Source organism: Mastigoproctus giganteus, chromosome 2 (assembly GCF_048544385.1).
Source record: "Mastigoproctus giganteus isolate SK-2022 chromosome 2, ASM4854438v1, whole genome shotgun sequence".
NCBI lineage: Eukaryota > Metazoa > Arthropoda > Arachnida > Uropygi > Thelyphonidae > Mastigoproctus > Mastigoproctus giganteus.
Window position 1 is genome coordinate 201,285,996 of NC_143576.1, and position 27,247 is coordinate 201,313,242.

General features: G+C 36.2%; 1 protein-coding gene across 1 annotated transcript in view; it reads right to left on the reverse strand.

Moving 5' to 3' along the window:
- Positions 1-387: 387 nt before the first annotated feature.
- The window catches only part of LOC150089911 (uncharacterized), an 85,650-nt gene continuing 58,790 nt past the window's right edge, over positions 388-27,247 (reverse strand). The window contains exons 6-8 of the mRNA XM_090390130.1: positions 21,832-21,994; positions 16,586-16,660; positions 388-503 (exon numbers count right to left, since the gene is read on the reverse strand). Of these exons, the coding sequence (XP_090246256.1) occupies positions 388-503; positions 16,586-16,660; positions 21,832-21,994 (354 nt within the window). The remainder of the gene's footprint in view (positions 504-16,585; positions 16,661-21,831; positions 21,995-27,247) is intronic.

The following is a 27,247-nucleotide window of genomic DNA, read 5'->3' on the forward strand; positions in this document are numbered from 1 at the left end:
GTGGTAGTGAAATTCCACGACATATTGATAATTCAGCTGCAGTAAATTTTAAAATCATGTATACACTGATAAAAATGACTAGAATATCTTACAAAATATATAAAAATGTTCAATAACAAATATTAAAATGCTTGAAATTAACTACAATTAGGTCCCACATAAAGAACCTATAATTATCACAGATACTTTTCATGGTCATGAGTAAAACCAGAATATAAATAAGATTAGGACAAGCAAAATTCAAATAAATTAAGATAGGACTCATAAGATTTCTTGAATTGAGAAAAACATTTTCAATCCAATAATAAAAAAAGTGTAAAAAACTTTTAAACAGTTATAGAAGTTAAAAAAAATCATAGGAGTATAAAAATCAACACTAAAAACTCCTTAAAGTGACACCATGTGAACGTCGAGTAAGTTAGAAACACCTTCATTTCCATCTAGATTGAAGTAGTACTCATTATCATTGAGAACTGGACTAAGTTGCATTAATGGAGAAAACACTATAAAAAAAAAAAAAAAAAAAAAAAAAAAAACACCTTTAAGATATCAACTAGCATATTATAAAGAAAGATATGCAAAGCTGACCAAAGAAAGTTCTGTATTTTTTAAATTGAAAATCTTCTGGCATATTTCTAAAGCTTACTTAAAAATTCTTAATACATAAGAGTATATAATACATAAGGGTAAAATATCAATGTGAATAATGTACAATACAGCCTGATATTTTTCTCTTCGACAGCTTCAATCGGGACTCAAAATTGAAAATTTTGATGAAATGCAAGAATGACAAAATAGTAGAACAGAACGTAGTTCATGCACGTATATGACATGACTGAAGCACACACGTGAAAAAACAGAATGGTATTCCAGTGTGTTCTTGTCTAAGTTCTTGTGCAATAAGTAGTTTGTGATAGATTATAAATATTCAACACAACTATCACAAACTACTTATTGCAGAAACCTTAGAGATGAAACTACATGAAACTTCAATCAATATCCGTAGGCCATTCCTATTGTCCGACGATTGGTCATACGCATGCGTGAAGAACAAACACTACAACATAAGACAAAAGTTTCGGATTAATTGTGAGTTGCTCCGTTCCTGTGAACATGACGCCTGAAAAGTTCTAGTCCGACTTAAGGAATGTAGAGAATAATCCCCCCATATATTTTATTAGACCCCTAAATTTAACTCAAATGTCCAGCTATAGGACCGAAAGAAATTATCGGTCCATATTTATTAAACAGTTTAGACCCCAAAAACCTAATTTTATGCCAATCCAAGTAATGGTTTCCATGCTGCTGCCAGAAGTATGGTGTTTGTAGACAGCAGCCATGAGCGCTCATTGTTGAGACCGCATGGTCTCGACACTACGGTTCCGACAGTGGGGAAGATGTCCCACCTGCTTTACAAAATAGATATCGCCATCCTCAAGAATTATTAGCGAGTTGGACTAGGAGAGTTGGAAAAGAAGCTTCCTATATCTAAAATAAAAGTAATCCCTGTTGATTTATAATAATTGATATTTACAGAAGCTCCTTTATGGTGAGGAGCAACTGTGAGAGAAGTTGGAATGCTCACAATTAGCACAGTTTCTCCTCGCCAACAAAGGTCTATTGAGCCTAAAGGCAAGTAAGTGTTGATGGCATACACACAGTAATTTTGAGGGAGGTGGCAAGAGAGTGCAGTGAACCATTGAGATTAATTATGAGGTCATTACTAGAATCAGCAGTTATTCCCTTGAACTGGAAAAGTGAAAATGTATGGCCAATACATAAAGGTGGCTCTAAGAGTAAAGTGGTTAACTACTGACTGTCAGTCAAAAGTTATTAAAGTTAGGCAAGACAAGGAAAATGCAGCCTACTGATTAAGTAACCAAAACATGGAACAAGTTAGTAATTATGTGTATCTGGGAATTTTTAAAAATACAAGGAAATAATAGAATAAGTAAAGTAGGAAGATATTTAAATTTACACTCTGTATCTCATTTAAAAATTGACCAGTTTTTGAATTTCTCCATTCTTCCATCAATACAGTGGTCAGTTCAGTTACTGATTGTGGTTGTTCATGCTGGCCTGACCCAAAGCTGACTTTCGAGTGCATCTCAAAGGAGCTCAAACAGAGTTCAGGTCAGAACTCTGGATAGGCCAAAGAAGCTTTTCCATGCCTATGTCTTCAAGCAAAGTCACTACAGGATAGGCAGTATAATATGGTGCATTGTCATCCCGAAAGGGAAAGATCAGCTCCCATACTGCTGTTACGATGTAGGAATAGAGGAATCATCTGGAATTTTAATGTACTACAAGGCATTCATTGTTCCAGGAATGACAACCAAGCCCAAAACACAAGAAACAACTCCATATGGTGATACCCCTCCACAAAACTAAATAGTTGGAACACAGCACTGGTAAATTACATTCAATATGCATCCTCCAGCACCAAATATAACCATCAGATTGGAAAATTGTGTACTATGCATTCAACACTTGTATTGAATGCTGTGATGTTTGGTTTGTATGTTTCAGCTCTTCAGTATAATCCAGTGCAGTGCTACTCTCTACACATCAACCCTGCACTTAAATCTGTACTGGTGGCCTCCTGAACTTTTGGTTGACAGTATTTGATGAGGAATGATAGCATCTATGTATTACCATCTTCTAACTGCCAACATGATATCTTTCTGTCAAATCTTTGCAGTTTACCTGAATGTAATAGCAACATGATACTTCCATTTGGTAATTACATTGGCCACTGTTGAACTAGGGAGTTGCAGTTTTGCTGCAATGGCATAAAAAGAGTGATTTCTAATATGGCATCTCATGATGACTCTCCATTGGAAGTTACTAACCTGTGCCTTGAGCCATCTACTCTATTTCATTGATCTGCTTACTTCTAACACGAATGCATTTACTTTTATACATATTCCTAACATGTTGATGGGAGTGTGTGATTCATTTTCCCCAAAATTCTAAGGTTGTCTGGATACTTTTGGGGCAGTATAGTGTATTTCTCTATACCACACCTATCCAATTTCATTAAATATTCTAGTTATCTTTCAATGGCTCAAAAAAAAAAAAAAAAATCAGTCATATAATTTAGTGCTTAGGTTTCAATTATTGAAGCTTTACTCAGATTCACACATGAATAAAAAAGTTTACAGGACAACATTACTCTTCTTTTCTTATATTTTTTTTAATTTGAAACGATTCATGAATTAATTTGCACTGCAAATAAATAATTACCATTAAACAGTCATGTTAATTTCTGTATCACAAAAATAAAATGAATTCAATGTTTATAACACCATAAGCCTAAAACTACAATGCCTTCAGGAAAATTTTGCCTTTCCTTTTTTTCAGCATTCACCCAAAGTAAAAGCTTTGTAGTTTTACTACAATTCAATTGCTGTTACATCCAAGCCTTTCAGCAGAATTCTGTACCACAGATATCATCCTATGCAGGTTTATTTGAACAATTTAAAGCATGTTTATTATTAATTTTTTTTCTTATTAGTGAACTTAAGCTTTCCAGTGCTTATATGGACTAAATAAAACCATTCAGCATGAATATTGTTGTCTGAACAAAGAATTCAATACAGACAAATCTGTTTATATGAGATTTCAAAATTTTATATTCACAGTTTATGTAGCAACTTTTGACACAATATTATACAGAGTAGTCTATCATTTGGTGACATTTTATACTCATACAAATTTACATCACATCAGGTAGAATATACTTACTTTCAGAATTCATAATATCATCCACAAATGTTCCATCCACACCTGGATATGTGTGTTTCCGAGAGAGAGAGAGAGAGAGAGAGAGAGAGAGAGAGAGAGAGAGAGAGAGAGAGAGAGAGAGAGAGAGAGAGAGAGAGAGAGAGAGAGAGAAGAAGAAGAAAAAAAAAATAATTAAATCATTATTATAGTGTTATTATTATTATTTATCAATGAATAATAAAGAAATTTTTCCAACAAAAAAAAAATAAATAAAATAACAAATATATACAATAAACTTCTTGTACCCCCATCTTAAATACTGAGAGCATACAAAGTCTTTTATACCAAACCTCTTCTTACAAAGCTGCTTTATAGAGGACATACCACTTACTGGGGTGACAACTAGCCAAGATGAGCTGTTTTTGTTTTTGGTGCATGCTGGGGTCATAGGGCAAGTGAACTAAACTTGAAAATATATTAACTGACATTTGTGAACCAAAACAAGCTAAGGAATAATGATAGGTTGAACAGAAAATAAATTTGTTAAATAAGCTACTCGAAAGCAAGATTAAAATAAGGTATATATTATAGAAGACAGAAAATCATATACTGCAGTGGCATTACAGAACTTCCAAAGGCATTCTGATAACAACAGAAAATGCAGTAATTAAAATAGCAACTACATTTTTGCTAGGTATTCACTGGACCCAGTGGCTTTTGCAATTAGCATTAGTTTAGGCACATGATGCAAGCATCAGCTAAAAAAAAAAAAAAAATACCCCCTTCCCATTTCACTGATCTTCATTCCAAATGTTTGTCCAGTTCTGCCTTGAATTTATTTAAGCTATAACTTCCACAACAACAGATGGAAGTTTGTTTCAGCAATCAATTACCCACTAGCTAAAGGCAAACTTCTGCACATCTATTCTACAACTGTCTTTCTTCAGTTTGAATCTATGCCCCCTCAGGTTTGTAATCTGAGCAGGGAAGAATCCCATCAGCATTGAACCTTCTCAATCCATTCAAGGCCTTATATATCGCAATCAGATCCCCTTGCAGGTGCCTAGTCTCCAGAAGCTGCAATTTTCAGAACTTAAGCCTTTCTTCATAAGAGCATCCCTTTGTTCCCTTCACAAGTCTTGTTGCCCTTCTCTGTATTCATTCTAGCATCTCTACATCCTTCCTAAAATGAAGCTTCGAGACCTGTATGCAGTACTCAAGGTGTGGCTTGACCACTGATTTATACAAGGCAATGGTCAGGCCATACCTTGGTTATGCCCAACTCGTCCATTAAATCATTTCAAATGTAATATTTTACTAATCAAAGTTTTGTTTTCACTTTCCACAATATTTTGCCAAAATTTATGCAGCATACATAAAGAAAAACTTATTTTAAAATAAATATAAATTTATCAATACATGCCATGCATTTATTTTAAACTTTTGAAAAAGCTGAACTCTACTTCTTTAATTCCTGAATATAGGGTATTCCATTTTGACTATTGGTTTAACACTGGCTGATATTCATAGCTGGTTGTTGCAGGATGGGGATCAGCTCCATCAGAAATGAGATGAGAATGAAATGAGTTTACCAAATGCATGGCAAATTTATCCAGCAAGTGCACTCTACTTTTGCATCCAAAATAGCTCCTATGGAAATTAAAGGCCATGTACTTGGAAATTTTTAGCAATGGACCAAGGGAATATATTGTATTGAAAAACAAAGTTAAAATATTGGTATCCGCTCTTGCCATTAGTAAAAAAATCTGTGACCATTCGGTATATCAATTTTCTATGATGATGAGTGCAGTATATGAATCAGAGAATAGGTGCTGGAGGGCTACAGAAATGTGATACGGTGTGCCATTACCATTAGAGTTCATTAAAAAAAAAACATGCAAAAGGAGAATGAGCTCTGAGGGCAGATAAAATTCAGTTTTGGCAATCTATACATTATTATAATATACTGAAATATACAGAAAATTAAATGCCATTTATCAAATAAGAATACCTGGCAATGAAATTGCACACAAAAAAACTTTCCTCATCTTGTTAGAAAAACTGACTTTTCCAACAAGGCAGGGAAAAATCATGAACAAGTACCATTACATGGGCTGCATTAGGGTAACTAAGAGTAAGAACAGGTGCATATGTAGTTGTATGTACACTAATGTTAGGAGTACAGTTAATAAATTTGATGGCACCTCCGTCCGTGGCCAGGAGCAGCAGTGCGTAGCACACGCTTCTTGATTAGACCGGAATTCGAGCCCAAGATCCACCAAATACGGAAAGGTCAGGGAATGACCACCACATATCCCCGGAGCAATATGGCCTTAGTTGCTAATGCTCCTAAAATCCAAAATAACAACAACAACAATAAATTTGATGAATTCAAAATTTGGTTAGGTCATCAACTGCAGACATTGTGGGGATATCAAAGACGTGATGTCACTCAGACATTAAGGATGCAGAATTTGAATATGGGAAGAATGTGGACAGGAAGGACATAGTGTAGTTACAGGTCTTGGCCCCCACAGATTCCTCCAACTCTGTGATCTTTTGTGATGCAAAAGACTCTCTAAGGGCCAGAAAAAGTGTAAATTATAATGTACTTTGTGTAGTGTAGCATTAGGGTGTATTGGCCTGTTGTTCATCTGGCCTTTGGGACACCAGGATCTCACCATTGCCACCTATCCGCCCCTGCTGACATCACCAGTGTGGCATCAACAGGGGTGTAAAGGTGGCAAATGAGCATGGCAGGTGACAGGTTGAGTGTAAAAAAGGGGTGGATGACAGGAAAGCATTCATTCACCAAGAAATAGAAGAATAGAGGAAATCCACCCTCAATGAGGGCAGGGGAGACTGTTTAGAGTAGTAATAGTATTTAGGGTAGTAGGGTCAACTAGGCAAGGTGGGAAAGTGGGGCAGGGCCTTGAATGAGAGAAAGTCTTAGGGTCAGGGGGAGGCCCTATGTGGGGTTTTGGTAACCTCTAGGAATTTGTCAGAACTCTGCCCAGACTGGCTGAATCCAGTTTCAGCATCTCACACCATGCTACTTGAGAAAAGGAAACTGTGTGGCATCAGCAGGCGTGGAAAGGGTATTCCCAGGTGGGATGCCTGTCACACACAAAAGGAACAATACATACAGATACAGATTGGAGACCAGTCACAACTGTGTACAGCACATGTACATAGAACACTTTAGACAGGAAGAACAAGAGGACGGGGAGGGTTATGCTCTAAGTAAAGAAACACTAAATTAAGGCAGTGCATCCAGTCCACATGGGTGGCCAGTGCAATGTTAAGTCAGTTTGGTGTGACATAAGCACTAGGAAAATAAAAATGAGCGTAGGAGTGTTATAGGCTTAAATGGAATCTGGGGCTGGATTCCACTGAGGTCAAGGTCTTAAAAAAAAAAAAAGTCTGGTCCCTTACACTGGCCATCATAATTAACTCTGTATGACAGTATCTTTCCACCTGCCTGAAAAACAGGATAGATCAAAATACTTTAAAGGAACCCAAATAAGCCTCAGGGCAAACCAGAATCCTACTGACCTATAGCCCTTCTTATAGTTGCAGGAAAAATTCTATAAAAATTCACAGCAACCCATTTTACAGCAGCATACCAGGCTGAAGAACAACTCCAATTGCAATACGGTTTCACAAATGGAAGAAGTGCAGAGGATGCCATTAGAAACAGATAAGAAATATGTCCTCGGTCTCTTCGTGGACTTTAAAGGAGCTTTTGACACCATTTGGTGGCAAAGTGCCCTGGAGAGGTTCAGGGAGGCCGAGGTGTCAAATCCAATTTACAGGGTCTTCTCCAGTTATCTGCAAGATAGGAAAATTATAATAAAATCCATGTACAAACAAGCGACTTGAAATTCCAAGAGATTGTACCCAGGGATTGATCCTTGGACCACTATCTTGGAATGCCATCCTTGACAAGTAGTTGCAAAGAGACCATCCCAACTCAAAGATCTCATATGCAGAAGATATTGTTGTCATTGTATACAATGAGTCCAGATGATGGCTAGAAACTACAGCCAATGAAATCCTCATAACCTTGAGGTATGGTGTAAAATACACAAACTCATGTGGCCTCCTCCAAAAAGTCAAGGATCATGTTACAGAAGAGATCACTAAATACAAAAAGATTCCCACTCATCTCATATGAGAATCAAAGAATAAAATATGACAAAAATTTATCCTTTCTACTACATTCCAAACAGCTTAAGGAAAAAGTTAAAAGCTATGTTGGCAAAATATCTAGAATAACAAAAAGAGACTATGTCCTTAAGGGGCGAACACAGAAAATTCATTATGAATGCATCTTCCTACCGATCATGCTGTATGGTGCAGGTGCCTGGGGACACTGCATAGAGAACAAAGCCACCCAAAATCAACTACAGTGGGTGCAGAGAGCTGTCTTGCTGAAAATCTCAAGAGCATGCAGGACAGTGTCAACGCTGGCCCTACAAATCATCTGTGACAAGCTACCTGTTGACCTGGAGATACAGCATCATTTCCTGAAATGTACTATTGGGAAAGGTATTCCTGCCATGTTAATTCAAATTTGTTAGCCCAAATCCTATTAGATAAAACTATTTTGGTCCTTTGGCTAATTTCTGCTTTGCTCCAAATTAATTTGCTTTACTGATTTCCTACACCTCCAACCTTCTTTATTATACTATTTATTTCCGTTTAATCTACCATCTTCATTAAAGACTGTTCATAGATATACAAAGTTACTAACTTGTTCCTAGTTTTGTCATATAGTCTACAATCAAAAATTTTCTAAACTTTCCTAGCTTTTGTTTTTCTGTAACTCTAAAGACAATTTTATGCGAAATTCCTGCATCATTTATTTTACTCTGATTCTTGAAGATCCTGCAGGCTAGCACATCATTTGCATATAATAAGTCAACTTTTACATCTCCCAAATTAAACTTAAATGATCTGTGAAAATTAGAAAAAAGTGGTAATGAGGTGCAGCCCTGCCTCACTCCAAGTTTAACCTAAGCACATTTTTCAATGCTTCCTTTGATGATTACCACAGGTTTGTAATTTTTATACAAAACTTTTTATTTCCTTTAAAAGTTTATGCTTGATGCCATCTTTATAAAATTATGAAACAGCATATTTCTAGGTACTTTTTATCATATGCTTTTTCAATATAAACAAATCCTTATGTTCCCACAACTTTTTTTTTTTTTTTTGAATATTTGCTTCTCCACCTTGTAGAAAAGGATTCAGAATGTTCAGCTTTCTACAAATGTCAGATAAGTAAGCAAATTCAATGAGGAAATCAATGCTAACAGAAAAATATGTATATTTACCATTTAATATTTAATTCTTCTACATGTTTTTATATTTCCTAGCATTTCCTAAATGTTTTAATGCTTTTTCTTTGAATAACCATCATCAGTTAGCTTCAGTGTAAAATACCAAATCCATGTGTTCTAATCATATTTCCTCACAGAGTTCAACAACCACATTTTGATTAAATTAACTATATTTATAATAGTTTGTAAAGCTGAAATGAGAGTAGAATTCAATTCTTTTGATGCCAATCTTTTGGTGTATCACAAAATAAGTTACACAGAATCAGAAGCTACTTCTTTTATTGAAAAGAGATTATGTTTACACTATTAGCTGTACAACAACACAAACAAGATATACATAAACGTGTATGTATACACACAAAAAAAGGAGAAGGGGAAAAATGAGAAAGGGAAATTAGGATTATGTGACTGTAAAAGAAATTATATTAATTCTGATATTGTTCATATGCAGTAAACTGAAATGAGAAGCCAGTGACCATCACAACACCATTATGCTTGTGTTAATTTAGAACCAAATTGTCAAACAAAAAAAAAAAAAAAAAAAAAATATGTAGATTTGTACACCAAAACATCTTTATAATGTATATTATTTTTGAGCTGCTATTCCTGAAATGTAAGACTTTGCATTTTTATGCATTAAAACACTTTTCTGATCTTCGTATATCTGAAAATTTTGACACATCTTCTGTTCCTTTATCAATGTCATTTAAGGAAATCAAAAACAATACTGGTCCCAATATTGATCCTTGAGGAACCCCACTTCGTATGTTAGCCAAATCTGAAGACTAACCATCAATGACAACCCTCTACCTCCTGCACTGCAGCCTCACAAGTCCATCCAAGAATTTTCCCCATGATTCCAACATGATTCAGCTTATACAGTAACTCTCATGCAGGACTGAGGCAAATACTTAGGCAAATACTGATTTTTCCCATTGCAAAACCATTCTGTATTTCCTGTTCCCTCAGAATTTAATTTCTATCTAAATGATCCTGTACTGCACTCTCAATCATTGCCTCGAGTTTCCCTAGCATTGAAGTCAGACCGGCCGGTCAGTAGTTACTCTTAGAACCACCTTTGCAAATATATTTTTAAATCATGTGTAACCATTCCTTATCTCAGAGCAAGTTCTTAGTGAAACACTGCATGTTATACTTGAGTTTGGAAAGCACTACACTAATTTGGCCATGTGATGATGATGCATGTGTCACAGTTGGTTGCATGATGAAATGGCAGAACTGCTGGATTTGGAAACAAACACAGAGAATAAACTCCCATTATAACTCTATCCCACTTTTAAAACTCTTTCTTCTGGTCCCATGGTTAAATCTTAAATCAATATTTTTATAGTCCCAAGAAGGAATAAACTGAGATACAACCCTACTTCCAATTGCCTTCCGGATTGGGAAAGAAACAATAGTAGATAGGCTACTCTTTAGAACTCAGTGCATTCACATACTCTCCTCAGCTCCCTTTTTTTTTTTTTTTTTTTTTTTTTAAATTCAACATTATTCATTCACTTTCCTTCCTGGTAAAGTAATTAGTGTCTTTTCTGTGTGCACGTGGTCTCCGTTAAATTTCATCAACGATAGCATTATGTTATGTTAATACAGTAATAATCAAGGTAAGTTTAGTATTAGTATAGGTGGCAAATGATGCAAGAAAGCTTATACAGCATTAGCCAAAAAAAACCCCATTTCACCTATTTATCTCCTCCAACAGTTTGTCTAGTTCTTTGAATTTATTCAAACTATCCATGTCCATAACAATGGATGGAAGCTTGTTCCAGCAATCAACCACCCGTTGGCTGAAGGCAAACTTCCGCACATCTATTCTGCAACTATTCCTCCTCAATTTGAATTTATGCCTCCTCATGTGCATGGTCTGAGCAGGAGGAAGAATCCCATCAACATTGAGTTTGCTCAAGCAATTCAAAGCATTAAACACCCCAATCAATCGCCTCACAGGTGCCTAGTTTCTAGATGCTGCAATTTGCACAACCGAAGCCTTTCTTGGCAAGAACACCCATTTGTTCCCCTCACCAATCTTGTTGCCCTTCTTTGTGCCCATTCCAGCAGTTCTACACCCTGCCTAAAATGAGGCCTCCAGACCTCTATGCAGTACTCACGATGTTTTCTTTGAATGATTACCATTAAAATGACTTTTATCTCATTATTATTATTATTATTATTATTATTATTATCATAATTAGAAAATCGAATATTATAATACAGATATAGAAATTATTAGTATCTAATATTGTATTGTATTATTTATCACAAGTGAGAATAAATTATGTTAATTCTGTAAAAAATAATAAAATTCATTTCTTCTGTAAGCAGCTGCCATGACAGGATTCTTTGCCCTCCCCCAAGAATCCTGTCATGGGAGGGGAAAAAACTGCTTAGCAAACTATTGCTAAGCAGTTTTTTCTCGGGAATTAGGGTTTTCTAATTTGGGCTTTCATCATCATCATCAGCCATTTTCAATCCACTGCAGGATGAAGGCCTCTCCAGCAACTTTCCAGTTCCTTCTGTTTTGAGCACTGGCCATCCATTTACTACTCAAAAACTCATGAATTTCATCTATCCATCTCCGCCTTTGTCTTCCAGGTTTTCTTCTAGCTCCTCTTGGGTACCATTCTGTTATTTTCTTAGTCCATCTGTCATCATGTCTTCGAGCTATGTGTCCTGCCCAAGACCATTTTAGTTCTTTAGTTTTGATAAGAATGTCCTTTACTTGAGTTTGCTGCCTAATCCATGTGTTTCTCTTCTTATCTAACAGTCTGATTCCCAATATAATTCATTCCATTCTTCGCTGTGTAGTTCTTAGCTGTTATTTGGGCTTTACCTACCGGCAACTGCCAATCACTAAGTATTATCATTGACATCTGCATCTGAGTCATGCAGTGTCACAAGTGCCTCGCAAAATGAACAGCGAAGAGATGAATAGTATTGCATTATTATTTCATATTTACAATATTTATTACATATAGCAGAAACATAAATAATTTATTTTTTCATTGAAAAATCTCAATTTCAAAGTGTTTTCTTAAATATTGCATAAATTTGCTGCACTGGAATAATGCCAGTTTTGTGCAATGAAAGTCTCCACAAATTTATATTTTGCATTACTTGATAGTTTCATATTTTTCTTCTTTTTTTTTTTTTTTTGGTACTAACACATTTTTAAAATTTTAAGCATAATTAATTAGCTTTTTGTTTTCATTAAAACCAATGAGTGGCTAAAAAACAAGCATTAGTGTAATATAAGCAAATTCAAAGCACTGAGTTGCTTTTTTCAAATATATGAAGGTTAAAGTTTGAGATCTATCAGATTGCCCACTACCAACACGAATCGTGTTGATATCAGGCAGTCTTTACAAAACTGGGCGATATACTACAGCTGGGTTAAAAATAAAAAAAAATTTCCTCCAAAAAGGGTGGTCCCACTTGTAGTTGTCTTTGGGACCAGTCCTGTTGAAAGTACTAAACAGGAGTTCACTAAATATGAGCTGTAATACAAAAGTGAGAGAGAGAGAGAGAGGGGGGGGGGGTTTCCATGAATGATTGTTCAGAGAATTTAAATTTAATTAATGCTGTTATGAAAACATATTGTTGCTTAAATTGGCTTTATTGAATGTAGACAGTATCGAGAGCTGATGATTGTGCTTATTATATTTGTCACTGTTTTGAGTTTTAAAATACAAAAGGATACATTCTGAAAATAAAATACAATTTACATTACACACCTGAGTGGAAAACACCTTTCACAGTCACATTCAGTTAACTATTAAACATACATCCTTATGTACAACAGATGCTTTGTCAAGTTGAAGGGCAAAGTGATTGTCATGTCAACTGCTATAAGGATAAGATTAACAGCCATTCAGTGGGATTTATTAGTCATCGGTTCTATATGATATTTGAAAGGGAAGTATTTTTCATTTATCCATTGATAATTAGGGTAAGGCAAGGAAAGCCAACATGAGAACCACAGGGAACTTCAGAAACTTTACCGGGCAAACTTGTTTCCCGCTGCAGCAGTTCTCCCTGCATTCTCAGTAAACAGATGGTGCATGTTATCTGTAGTGGCACTAGAAGTCGATAATGATGTACTGATTAGTATTTTCCCATTATTAAAAGAAGATTATTGGAGTTCATGAGTGGGCTGAATTTTTTTTACGGATACACTGCTCCAGTCTTAGGGTGTTTACCCCCCCTTCCCGCTGATTTAACCCAATAGCAAAACGACTTCTACTGCCACTACCGATAACATGCACCATCTGTAGAAGTTGTTTTCCTATTTTAAAATAGCAGGAAGGGGGAGATAAACACCCTAAGACTGAGGCAGTCTGGAGGGTGTACCTGTAAGTAAATTTCAGCCGTGAAGGCATTAACACTCACTACCAACAACATGCACCATCTGTTTACCGGGAATGCAGTGAGAAACTGCAGTAGCGGGAAACGAGTTTGCCCAGTAAGTTTTCCAGAAGTTTCCTGTGTCGGCTTTCTTTACCTTTGCCAATAATTGTTTTAACTTCTTGACAAAATCTCCCCTCATGTTCCCCCTCCTCACCATTTTTTTTTTTTTTTTTTTTTTTGACTAGTGCATCAAAAGCCTGGAGTTTTTTTGCATATATGGCTAATGCTAATACAGTCGATTCCGGTTATTTGGGACACATCAGGACTAATGCATTTTGGCCCGATTAAGCGGCTGCCCCAATTACCTGAAGTTTCATGTAAATAGTTAAAAACACAATGGACCCCTGCTTTACAATTGGTTCACTGTACAATCAAATTACGTTACGATGGCGTCACCATAGTAAAATACCATTCACTATACGATGTGTGTAGTAAGCGCTGGTCATTGTGATCACTTTTACAAATTGAATTTTAATTCTATTAAACAGCGATTCTAATTAGCAAAAATAGGAGGAATATTATCCACAGGCTATAAAAGCAAAGATATATTAAGCACAAATTTACCCTTTATTACCTTAACAATTAAAAAATTAAATGATACATGAAAATCGGAAGAATATATGTGATAATCGGAATAATTAATACGTACTGTAATATATACATACAAACTAGTTGACATTTCTGTTCATTGACATTTGTGGGTAGGGGTTAAAATTTAAAACAGTAAAAGATAAGTAATCAATAACAAAGAACATGGCACACACAAACTGCAAGTAACACAATACGCGCAAGTGAGAACGGAGTAACAAATTACGAAGCTTTAAAAATAGGAATGAAGAGAAGATTATGAAAATTATTTTTTTTATATGATTGAAGATTCCATAGAAGTGTAAACACATTTTACCATAATAACCCACAATTCCAGTTGTCAGTTTTATCGCAAATTCAATAAGATCAAGTTTACTATCAGTTTAAGATAGATTTCACTAACAGAAAAGCCCAATAAACAGGTGACTGCTAATTGTTTTATGGTTGTGACCTCCGGAAATCTGACCGAACTACGTGGTACGGTGGGAGACAATCGTAGGGTAATCTCCAGTGCTGCTGTCTCCTGCCCCGATTAAATGGCATTTTGTCCCAATTAAGCGAAGTAAACTCTGGCTATTTTCTCGATTGGGTTCTGTTTTTTAAGATTTGTCCCAAATAAACTGCTGCCCCGATTAACCGGTGGCCCAAATAACCGGAATCCACTGTACTAATAAATTAGGATTTGATATTGAAATGAAAAATATCAAAATGGCAAGTAAGCAACATGACTTTTTTTTTTGTCAGGAAATAAAAGAATTACTGATGATAAACAAACTTTACTTCCATCTAAAGCTTTAACTGTATCCTTTCAAGTGTGTTAGGTTTCATATATCTGAAACATGTATCATATGTTTCAGATATATCTGAAGATATCTTTCATATATCTGAAGCTTAAACAAACAACACGCTGAGAATGTTTCTCGCCACTTACAATTATACTTGAAAAAGTATCATAGATGACTATTATCATATTTTATAGTTTTTCACATGTCTCAATGCTACTATTATTACAGTTCCATATTTGTGCTTCCTCTTTTTTTCACCAATTAAAAATTTTACCATCCCCAGTTTCTGAAACTGGGTTACACATCATAGGAATTGGCAACACAAAGCCTTATTTCACCAAATACAAATAAGATAAAAGGATAAACTAATTTTAGAGCAGATACTGAATACCAGTTGTGACATATTTTGAATGAATGACAGTGGTCAGTAATGATGCTGCTTATAAACATCACGGTTGGCCCTACAAGCCTCTTGAATGCTATTTACAAAGCATAAGAGACATGAAACATTCTACACACAACTGTTTAAAGTGTATTTCAGTTTGTTTATAATTTGCTTTTGCAGGATGAGTAATTTTGGCAAAGGTACTGTAATAAACAACAGTAATATTAGAATGGCAATAATAATAGAATGACAGTAGAACTGTTAATTGTCCAAGGCATGGTTATCCAAAAAAGCATAAATGAAGAAGCAGATAATTCCTCTCTGTGAGTTGATTTGTAATGTGGAAGAATTCAAGTGAGTACCTCTTTCCAGTGCATGGAAAGCCAAGTCCTGGTGTCCTGAAACTAATGTTAACAGACTTCCACAATTGTGTGTTAAACATTATCAAAGCTTAAGTCATTATACATGCTTAGTGGTCATTGAATTATGACCACCTATCTAATACCATGTTGGGCCACTGTTCACACAGATAACAGCCACTAATTGCTTAGGCAGTGACTCCACTAGATTTCTGTAGGGATCTGTAGCCATGCTGCCTGCAAGGCTTTAGAAGTGCTGGAATAGATGATGGTTGCATGTCCATATGCCTCACTTCCCATTCCAAAACATCCTATAGGTGTTCAAATGGATTGAGTTCAGACAACTTTGGAGGCCAACCAAGATGGATGATATCTTCACTGTGTTCCTATAACCACTTGTGCATAGTGCAGGCCTGATGACACAGCACAATGTCTCGGAGGGCCTCGTTTCTGTCCAAGAAAAAATGCAATATGTCAAGGGTGCACATGGTCTCCTAAGAGCTGCCAGTAGACCTCACCAGTGAAACATTTGTTCATAAGCACTATTCACAATGGGTCCGTGGACTCATGTTGTTAGCACCGCACACAAAGGTGTTTGTTGGCACGCTGCCAACAAACTTTCAGAATAATAATAATATTAAAATGAAATGCACATTGAATAAAATAATATTTATAAGTATTCTAGATATGCAAATTAGTATCAAGATTAAAAATGGATTGGATATCAATTTTGAATTGGATATTTTTTGGATACCGAATTACTGAAACTTGGTTTTATACCTGACTGTCAGATATAAAACCAAATATCTGACAGCAAGATATATGAAAGCTTACTATGTATTATAGATATTAACTATCAATGATAAGAGAGAAAAGATGTCAATTTAGTCTCATAACAATAGCAATAGCAGTTAAATCATGAATAACAAACAATTCTTTAAAGAAACATTAAAATATTAACTCGTTATATACCTCTTGTTGGATCAAACATGTCAGAAAATCCTTTGAGAACTTCTAAGGACTTGCTATTAGAGCTATTTAAAAGACCTATAATTGAATCAAATAAAAATAGTTTTTGCAATTCTAACATATTGAATTTTAATTCAATAATATGATTTCTTCTACAATCTGATTCACCATATAATAAAAAAATATATGCTTTTTAATAGCAAAATTCAAATACAGTCCATTCTGGTTATTTGGGACACATCGGAACTAGTGCATTTTGGCCCGATTAAGCGGCTGCCCCAATTATCCAAAGTTTCACGTAAATAGTTAAAAATACAATGCACCCCACCCCCTACAATTAGTTCACTGTACAATCAAATCACGTTACGACGAACTCACCATAGTAAAGTACTGTTCACTATACGATGTGTAGCAAGCGCCCGTCATTGTGATCACGTTTGTGAATTGAATTTTAATTCTATTAAACAGCGATTCTAATTAGAGAAAATAGGAGGAATATTTTCCATAAGCTATAAAAGTAAAGATATATTAAGCACAAATTTACCCTTTATTACCTTACCAATTAAAAAATTAAATGATACATGAAAATCGGAAGAATATACGTGATAATCGGAATAATTAATATGTACATACGAACTAGTTGACATTTCTGTTCACTGACATTTGTGGGTGGGGGTTAAAATTTAAAACAGTAAAAAGATAAGCAATCAATAACAAAGAACACGGCACACACAAATTGCAAGTAACACAATTCACGCAAGTGAGAACGGAGTAACAAGTTACGAAGCTTTAAAAATAGGAATGAAGATTTCATGGAAGTGTAAACACATTTCACCACAATAACCCACAGAATTCCAGCTGTCCGTTTTATCACAAATTCAATAAGATCGAGTTTACTATCCATTTATGATAGATTTCACTAACAGAAAAGCCCAATAAACAGGTGACTGCTAATTGTTTTATGGTTGTGACCTCCAGAAATCTGACCGAACTACGTGGTACGGTTGGAGACAATCGTAGGGTAATCTCCAGTGCTGCAGTCTCCTGCCCCGATTAAATGGCATGCTGTCCCAATTAAGCGAAGTAAGCCCTGGCTATTTTATCGATTGGTTTCTGTTTTTTAAGATTTGCCCCAATAAACAAACGGCTGCCCTGATTAACAAGTGGCCCAAATAAACGGAATCCACTGTATTTTAAAGAAAGAAAATATTAAATTAATAACTGGTACTGATATAAATAGTAAGGTTTATTTATACTGATTTTAAAATAACATTGAACAAGACAATTTCGTTTGTTTTAAAATTTAAACAAGGTAAATTGGCTTACAGAGGGAAATTTGAAAATGGTCATTATTTTGTGAGATCATTCAGAATCAAAATACGAAATGAAAGACAAACATTTTTAGTCTAAAGCACTGTTACTGAGTTATATGTCATGTCACCCTGAAATTTTATGATTTTGAACCACTCTCATTTTCCTAAAGATAATGACAATTTTTTGTCGATCTTTCTAAAATAAAAATATTGGCAAATTCCTCAGCCCAAATGAATCACTGTATTATAACATTACTAGTGATAATGTGTATATTAAGTATTAAGGTGACCACATTTTCAAGTATGCTTTTGTCATAAATTCTTTATACAGGTTGCATAACTTCTGTTTCTATCCCATTAAGTTATTCCTTTTCAAAATAATTTTTTGTGAGAGCTTTATTCCAGTAAAGGATACATATCTGACTGGTTTCTTAAAGGTTTTCAATTCTTATAATTCTCTTTGGCAAAAGTAAAGCCAACAAAAGAACCATGGCAAAGTACTTTTTTTTTTTTTTTTTAGTTTGTTGTTGGCACATCGGCTTCTGTGGCCATAATGCACCTCCCAAGGTTTTTGCAGTACTGTGATCCAAGCCCAAGGCGGGATTCGAACCCGCGACCTTAGGGTTGCCAGGCAGGCACTTTACCCACCCGGCTAGCCCAGTCGGCCTGTGGCAAACTACGGGATACTTATCAAACAAACTGGTTTGCTGCTACTGCAGTTTCTCTTGTATTCTTGGTAAACAGATGGTGTGTGTTATCCGTAGCAGCAGAAGTCGAGAACGATATAGTGATTGGCCCATAGGCATGACAGACAATAACATCGTAGCATTGAGTGATTGAATAACGTTATGATATGCATATAGATAAAGGGCGCCTCCGTAGCCAGGTGGGAAGGAGCAGCAGCAGTGCATAGCACACGCTTCTTGATTAGACCGGGGTTCGAGCCCGTTCACCACCAAATATGGAGGATGCGGAAAGGTCAGGGAATGACCACCGCATATTCCAGGAGCAATATGGCCTTAGTTGCTAATGCTCCTAAAAAAAGCCAAAACAACATATAGATAAAGAATCTCTTTCTTTTCCTATTATTTCCTAACATTTCAGAACTTCAGAACAGAGTGCACACTCCAGTGTAATATAACCTAACCTTTTTTTCACCAGCCAAAAATTAAAGCCTATTAAAGAACCCACACAATTAAAAAAATGCCGAGTCTAGTATGCATCCTGTTCTGAATTTATCTGGTTTTTTTAATAGCAAAAATCCTTACGAACTCCAGTAATCTGCATTTAATAATGACAAAAAACTAATCATTACATTGTCTGTCACGCCTGTGTGTCAATCAATATATCATTCTCGAAGATATATTAATTGACGTCGACCGGGCGGGTAAAGTGCCTACCTAGCAACCCAAAGGTCGCGGGTTCGAATCCCGCCTCGGGCTTGGATCAAAGTACTGCAAAAACCTTGGGAGGTGCATTATGGCCACAGAAGCTGATGCTACCAAAAAAACAAAAAAAAAAAATTATTAATTGACACTGAGACCAATAACATGCACCGTCTGTTTACCAAAAATGCAGGGAGAAAAGTTACTGGACAAACTACGATACCTGTAAACCAGTTTGGTAACTTTCCAGTAGTTTGTCATGGTTCTTGAGTTTGCTGCTTTCTATACCTTATCCTTCTCTTCTAGTCAGTTATGTAATTTATTTAGGATAAATTTATGTCTGAAGGGAGACTTACCATTTCACTGACATTCTACAGTTATCCAGTCACTTCTTTCTACAACCACTCCATTCACTTTAGAACTTTATTTATCTCCTTAAAATTCTGAAAAACTTTTCAGATCCCCCATTTGGTCGGTGACTGCTACAATATTATCTCATTACAAACAATGTCACAACAGAGAAAGTTTGATTACGTGCAGAAACACTTGGCTGCTGCAAAAAAAAAAAAAAAAAAAAAAAAAAACAAAGTTCCAGTCAGCTGAATATGCACTGTGTAAAGCACACAGCAAGGAAATACTACAGCTACAGCTAAATATTGCCACCAACTGCCTAAAGTGTCGCCATTCCAACCAGTGTGTGTGCTTATCGCCATTCACTACAACCCCAACCCCAGGAAATGGAAATTCTTTAATGAGGAAAAGTGAATGATTAGCCTCACTTGAGACACTAGTCAGAAATAGAATGAGACTGAATGCTATGTTCACTGACATCAGACTGCAAAAATGGAAATGGACTGAATCAAGGTTTAATTTTGCATACACTGTATGTATCAAATTTGCATCATACTATGTACAGAGGGCAAAATTATAAACAACCCTTTCACTGTGTCCCTGGGAAATTCTGAGTAATTTATCTCAATCAGATCACCTTGCAGGTGCCTTAAGTGTAGTACAAACTGTGTGGTATTACACTTAAGGTGGTAGAAAATTAAAAAGACTTTGTGCAGTCAGATATGAAGTTTTCTGAGCAATGCAGACAGGCTAACAGGGCAGGTCATGGGGTGTTGTCAATGATATACAGGAATTTTGCTAGCAGGGAAAAGGAGGTGATTGTCCCTCTGTATAATGCAATGGTCAGGCCACGCCTTGAGTACTGTGTGAAAGTCTGGAGGCCTCATTTTAGGAAGGATGTAGATTTGCTTGAGCGTGTACAGAGAAGGGCAACAAGATTGGTGAGGGGAATGAAGGGATCCTCTTATCAGGAGAAGCTTAAGTTCTGCAAATTGTAGCAGCTGGAGACTAGGCACCTGCTAGGTGATCTGATTGAGGTTTTTTTTTTTTTTTTTGATTTGGTAGTTGTTGGCGCATCGGCTTCCGTGGCCATATTGCACCTCCCAAGGTTTTTGCAGTACTTTGATCCAAGCCAGAGGCGGGAATCGAACCCGCGACCTTTGGGTTGCCGGGCAGGTACTTTACCCACTCGGCTAGCCCGGTCGGCTCTGATTGAGGTGTATAAGGCCTTGAATGGGTTGAGTATGCTGAATTCTGATGGGATTCTTCCACTTGTTCAGATTATGAACCTAAGGGGGCATAAATTGAAATTGAGGAAAGACATATGTAGAATAGATGTGCAGAAATCTGCCTTTAGCCAGCAGGTGGTTAATTTCTGGAACAAACTTCCATCTGTCGTTGTGGAAGTTGATAGGTTAAATAAATTTAAGGAGGAACTGGACAAATATTTAGAGAGGATTGTTTTGTAATATATATATATATATATATATATATTTTTTTTTTTTGGTTGATGCTGCATAAGCTCATACACTTGCTTTCTTGCATCACAGGCCATTGTACACTACACTACTACTACCAGTAGGATAACATAGTGTACATATTATGTCAATAACCCAATTTTTTATATTTTTTTTTTTACTACAGAAGGAAATGGAATCTGACACAAATCAATAGTAAGTGAACCTATTTCTGTGTTGCAAAAACCATTATACTTAACATGAAGAACAAGATAGCAAAACTATTTAAGAAATTTTCATGCTGAAAGAGGCAGTGCTACATGATATGAAAAGTGCTTCTGATGAAACTCATTTATTTTGACTATCTACAACTTTTGTATACCATCCAAAATTATCCAAATGTGGAAAATTCTAACAACTTTGTCATGAGACAGACATATTCACTACTGATGTCATCTATATATAGGTTGTATACAAAAGGCGAATGGCAAGATATGCTTTTTGCTTATAAAAGATGGAAATTCTTTTTCACTGGTGAAAAATAATTTTCATCGAATCTGTTTAGGCAACATGGGATTTCTACTTTCCAGCAAACTGAACTGAGAATCAGTGTCCTGATGATTGGTAAATCAGATAAGTTACTAATAAATTAATAGCCAGCACATTAAAAGGAATATATAGTATATCCATGACGTTACAAGTAAATTTTTAAAATGTAGGCAGTATGCTAAGTGTTACCATACCTGCTGATCTATCTTCAGTAGTACACGAAATTTTCTTTGAGTCATTTATAGATGTCAGTTTAGGTTTGGTGCAATCTGTTTCTCTAATTTTATTTTGTGAAATTTTAATCTTTCCCTTTCCACAAGATTGCTGATTATTTTTTGGATCTTTCTGCTCAGAATCCTTCAAAATAACAAAAATTCATTTTAATATTCATACTGAGTCACTAAATAAACATTAACATAGTAATCAGATAGGTTTAATACACAAGATTTAAGTAATCCCAAAAAGTTTCAATTTTTATATCATGCTCAGCAAAGATAACAAGTATACGGTATGGTGGCCCAAGTGCCAAGTGAGTGGCTATGATTTTTGAGTGAAAATCGCAAGCAATTTTCTTAAAGAGCAGCTGTTACAGTAGTGTTATTTTTGTAATTTCCAGAGTAGTTTTTTAATTTTGCTCTTCTAAAGTAAAGAAATTAGTTTACTTAACAGAAAAGAAAGACACCTTATATAGGACTAACTTTCCTTTATTGCTTTGTAACTGGTAGCACTGCTCCTGTACCCTATATGGCAGGGCTGGAAACCTAGGAGAAGAAAGCCACCCTCCCAGGGTGAAAAGGAGCAATGATAGACAACATTAAGTGAGCTCTCCCCATTTTGATATAGATGTCTTGAAAATGCAGTTGGCCCTCCAAAAATGGTTTGCAATTAAGATCCGGAAATAACTGAACAGACATGCTGAAAGACTTAAAAATATCTACTTTTGATAGAATTCCCACAAAGGTTACCCTACATGCCACCCTGAACTCCTCTAAAGGGATGATATCAGAATGGGACCTGTTAAATGTATTGGAGGATGGATCTGGCTGTGAATTAAGTGACCAAAGCGTAGTACGCACAAAAAGAAGTCATTAAAAAAGATGGAGAGCCTGTCCCTGCTCAGATAGTGATACTCACATTTAAAATGTCTAATCAACCCACAACTATAAATGCTTGTTACCTAAGATGCCACGTAAGACCATACATTCCCAATCCAGTCTGGTGCTTCAAGTGCCAAAAATCTGGTCATTTGCAAACAGTTTGCAGAGGTGTAGCCACTTGTGCTTCTTCTGGATCAAAAGAACACACAAGTGGTAACACTGAAACACAGAGCAGTCCTAACTGTCGTGGTAATCATTCTGCCTTCTCTAAGGAATGCACCCAATGGAAATGGGAAAAGAATATTCAAAAATATAATAGAGAGCACAGTGTCATATCAAGAGGCAAAGAAAGATTTTGCAGTACTTACTAAGTCATTTATATACACATCAGTTACTCAATAGCAACTCAGACTGACTGCTCAGTCCCTCCAAATATCTCTATATCCAGTTGGCAAAATCACTCTTCTCCTTATCAAAGGAACAATCTGAACAATTCAAGAAGTAAACACACTGGCACAAGCCTTGAAAGAGGAAACACTCGCAAATTTTTCTAAAACTATGGACATAAAGATTGTTGCAGTATGCATACAAGAAACAAACCTGACAAACAATATCTATGACAATAAAACATTACATCATGTATAGAAAAGACAAACTCTTCTAGTATAGCACACTGAGGAGTAACGCTCTTAGTGAACTCTGTAATTTCTTCTAGACCCATCTCCCTATAAACATTTTTAGAAGCGATTGCAGTGCATGCCACCATTGGTACTAATAACATTAGTGATAACAATATAACAATTAGCAATAACAGTATAACAATAACATTTGGTGATAGACACTAACATTGTATCTATCACCAAACCACACATACACCCTAGCTGATTTAGATGACACAGTGAGGCAAATACCTGCTCCCTTTTGTATTATGGGTGATTGGAATGATCATCACAACTATGGAGCTCTCAACATTTTGACTACAGAGGATAGATTACTGAAAAATTCTTAGATATAATCTAATAATTTTAAACACTGGTTGCCACACACATGTGCATTTACCATCTGGGTCTTAGTAGTAATCGAGTCACATGATGCAAGAAAGCAAGTGTATGAGCATCAGCCAAAGGGGGGGGGGACACAATTGCACACATCCATTCCCTCTAAAAGTTTGCCCAGTTCCTCCTTGAATTTATTTAAGCTATCAACTTCCATAATGACAGATAAAAGTTTGTTCCGGCAATTAATCGCCCACTGGCTAAAGGCAGATTTCTGCACATCTATTCTACAACTGTCATTCCTCAATTTGAATCTATACCCCCTCAGGTTCTTAGTCTAAGCAAGCAGAAGTATCCCTTCAGCATTGAGTCTGCACAAATCATTCAAGGCCTTATACACCTCAATCAGATCACCTCGCAGATGCCTAGTCTCCAGATGCAACTTGCAGAACTTAAGCACACTCCTTCGTTCTTCTCATCAATCTTGTTGCCCTTCTCTTTACTTGTTCTAGCAACTCTACATCCTTCCTGAAATGAGGCCACCAGACCTGTATGCAGTACTCAAGGTGTGGCCTGACCATTGCCTTATACAAAGGGACAATCACCTCCTTGACTCTGCTATCAAAATTCCTGTATATCATTGAAAAAACTCCATGACCTGCTCTGGCAGCCCTTCTGCATTGCTTAGAGAACTTTATATTTGACTGCACAATTACCCCCAGGCCTTTTTCATTCTCCACCTCCTCGAGTGTAGTATCACACAGTTGGTACGTTTCTCTTGGGTTACTACTACCCATATGCAGTACAGGCACTACCTCGATTAACGAATAGGATGCGTTCCACGAAATTACTTCGTTAAGCGAAACTTCGTTTTCAGAGGTAAAAATACTATGGCCAGAATAGGGATACGTTCCTACGTAAAGAAAATGAAAAGCTTTTTTTCTAACAAAGAAAAGTTTTATTAAATAAACAGTCAACTTACATACAAAGTGAAATCACATTTTAAAATATGAGGTTGAAGTTGATTGTTTATGCTTTTTTCCTCTTTCATTTAACAATTGCCTGTACGGAGTTATTGCATTTAACACTGATCGCTTAACTATAACACTTCTTCCTAAGTCAGGATCATTTTCACTAAAAAAATTTAAAACGTTTTCAATATCATTTAAGCACCTTTTTAAATCTTTGGTTGTTAACACTTTTTCGGCAGGTACTTCTTTAACTTCGCCTTCACTATCTTTGTCTTCGTTGCTAACAAGGCTTTCTAAATCTTCCACTGAAAAACCATCATCTTCTGCATTCAATAAATTTCTAACATCCTCTTCATCGACATTTTCGAAACCTATTTGATTGAGCCATCTGGATAACTTCATTTCTAATTCTTGGATGTTATTTTCTTCTTCTAGTACAACTTCTGGCCATATTTTGCGCCAAACTCCATTTAAGCATTTCTTAGTGACTTCTTTCCAAGAACTATCAATGCTTTCTATTGCGTTTTTAATGGTGTAGTTTTTCCAAAAAGTTTTAACTGTCATTTCCTCTTTATCCTCTAGTTCAGTTAAATTGCTTAAAGTTCGACGCAGATAATAAGCTTTAAATGATGCTATTACTCCCTGATCCAATGGTTGAATCAGGGAAGTTGTGTTTGCTGGAAGAAACACAACTTTGACAGGAATGCATGTGTCCAACGTGTTAAGATCAGTAGGATGTCCCGGAGCATTGTCTAACAACAAAAGAGCTTTTTCTTCAAATTTGTTTTTTTGACAATACTGTTTTACTCCAGGACAAAAGTGGTTAACAAACCAATCAGTAAATAACTCCTTGGTAACCCACGCTTTTCTATTTGCTTTCCATATTACAGGTAAATTCATTTTTATGTTACCTTTTAACGCCCTCGGATTTTCTGAATGGTAAACTAATAACAATTTTAATTTATAATCGCCAGAGGCATTTGATCCAAAGAGTAACGTTAAACGGTCTTTGGCTGTTTTGAACCAAGCAGCTGATTTTTCTTCAATAGAAATGAAGCTTTTTGTTGGTAGCCGTTTCCAGAACAAACCGCTTTCATCAACATTGAACACCAAATTTGGTGGAAAATTTTCACGTTTAATTATTTCCTTTAGTTTTTCTGGAAACTTATTTGCAGCTTCTCCTGTTAATTTTACACTATGAATCCTGGCCCGTTTTTTAAATTTCTCGAACCAACCACGAGAAGCCCCAAAGGTTTCCGTAATTTCTTCAGTTTGTTTAGATTTCAGGTGATTAAACAAAAATGGAATATTTTTTTATGTTAAATGGGGCTTGAAATTGCAGACTTCGTTATATCGAGGCTTCGTTATCAGAGGTAACGTTAACCGAGGTATGCCTGTACTTTGCATTTGTCAGTGTTAAACTTCGGTTGCTACTTCTCACCCACCCGCCTAACTTTTATGGATCCTGTTGCAGTAGTATACTGTCTTTAGTGTCATTAACAACCCTGCCAACCTTTGTATCGTCTGCAAACTTAGACATTAAGCACGATATACCTTTCATTAAAGAGACCACCGGAGTCAGGAACTCGATAATTCATTGTTAATGCACTAAACACAGACTCAAACAAAATAAAATAAAACAAAGCTTTAATATAAAATAAGTCTGTACAATAAAATAAAAGTGTAGTTAAAAGTGCTAAAAGGACTAAAATCACTAAAACCACCATACAATAATAACTTTCGGCAGCAGCTGCCTTCATCAGCTGAAATGGTTATGGGTAATCCAAATATATATATATACCTCCCAGCAGGTCTGCAACACCCCCCCCCTCACGGCACACCAGTATTAACTTCCAGTACATTGGGACCAGAAGTGGCTCGCGCATGAACCATTCTAAAGCGTTCGTCCCTCCCTAAGGTAAGAGACTCAAAGAATGGATGAATACGACAGCCCTTATCCCTCTTAATACTGTAGCATCTGGACGAGCATATCCACAAGCGCTCCAGCCACTTCCGGTTCCAGAAACCACAGGCTCTATCAACAACCAGCACTTCTTTGGCTGAAATACGATGCCCAGTCTCCCAAGCATGTTCAGCTATGGCTGAACCTCCATAATCGACTATCTTGATGGCTCTATCATATTCACCCAGGTGATCACGTAATCTATGCTTTGTTTCTCCCACATAATACTCCCCACACTCAACCTTGTTTATGACCCACTGTTATCACCGGTGTCAATGGGATCTTTAACCGTGGACACCACCATGTGGAGTCTCTGGCCAGGAAGTTGTACACAGCGCATCTGATACAAACGTAGCATACATGCAATGGGTTCAGAGGTGCCCAGATAATAGGGAATGCATGTGGTAGCCCTAGGTGTAAAAACATCCCTATGGCCCCTACTCATATCCTTTAGACAACCATCAATAAAACTCCGGGGTTAGCCACATACCTTGAATGCCCATTGAACATGGTTTGGACTGTGTGTGGGTAGCTTTGGGAAGAGATGATGACTGGAAAGACAAGACAGCCTTGAACTGTGAAGA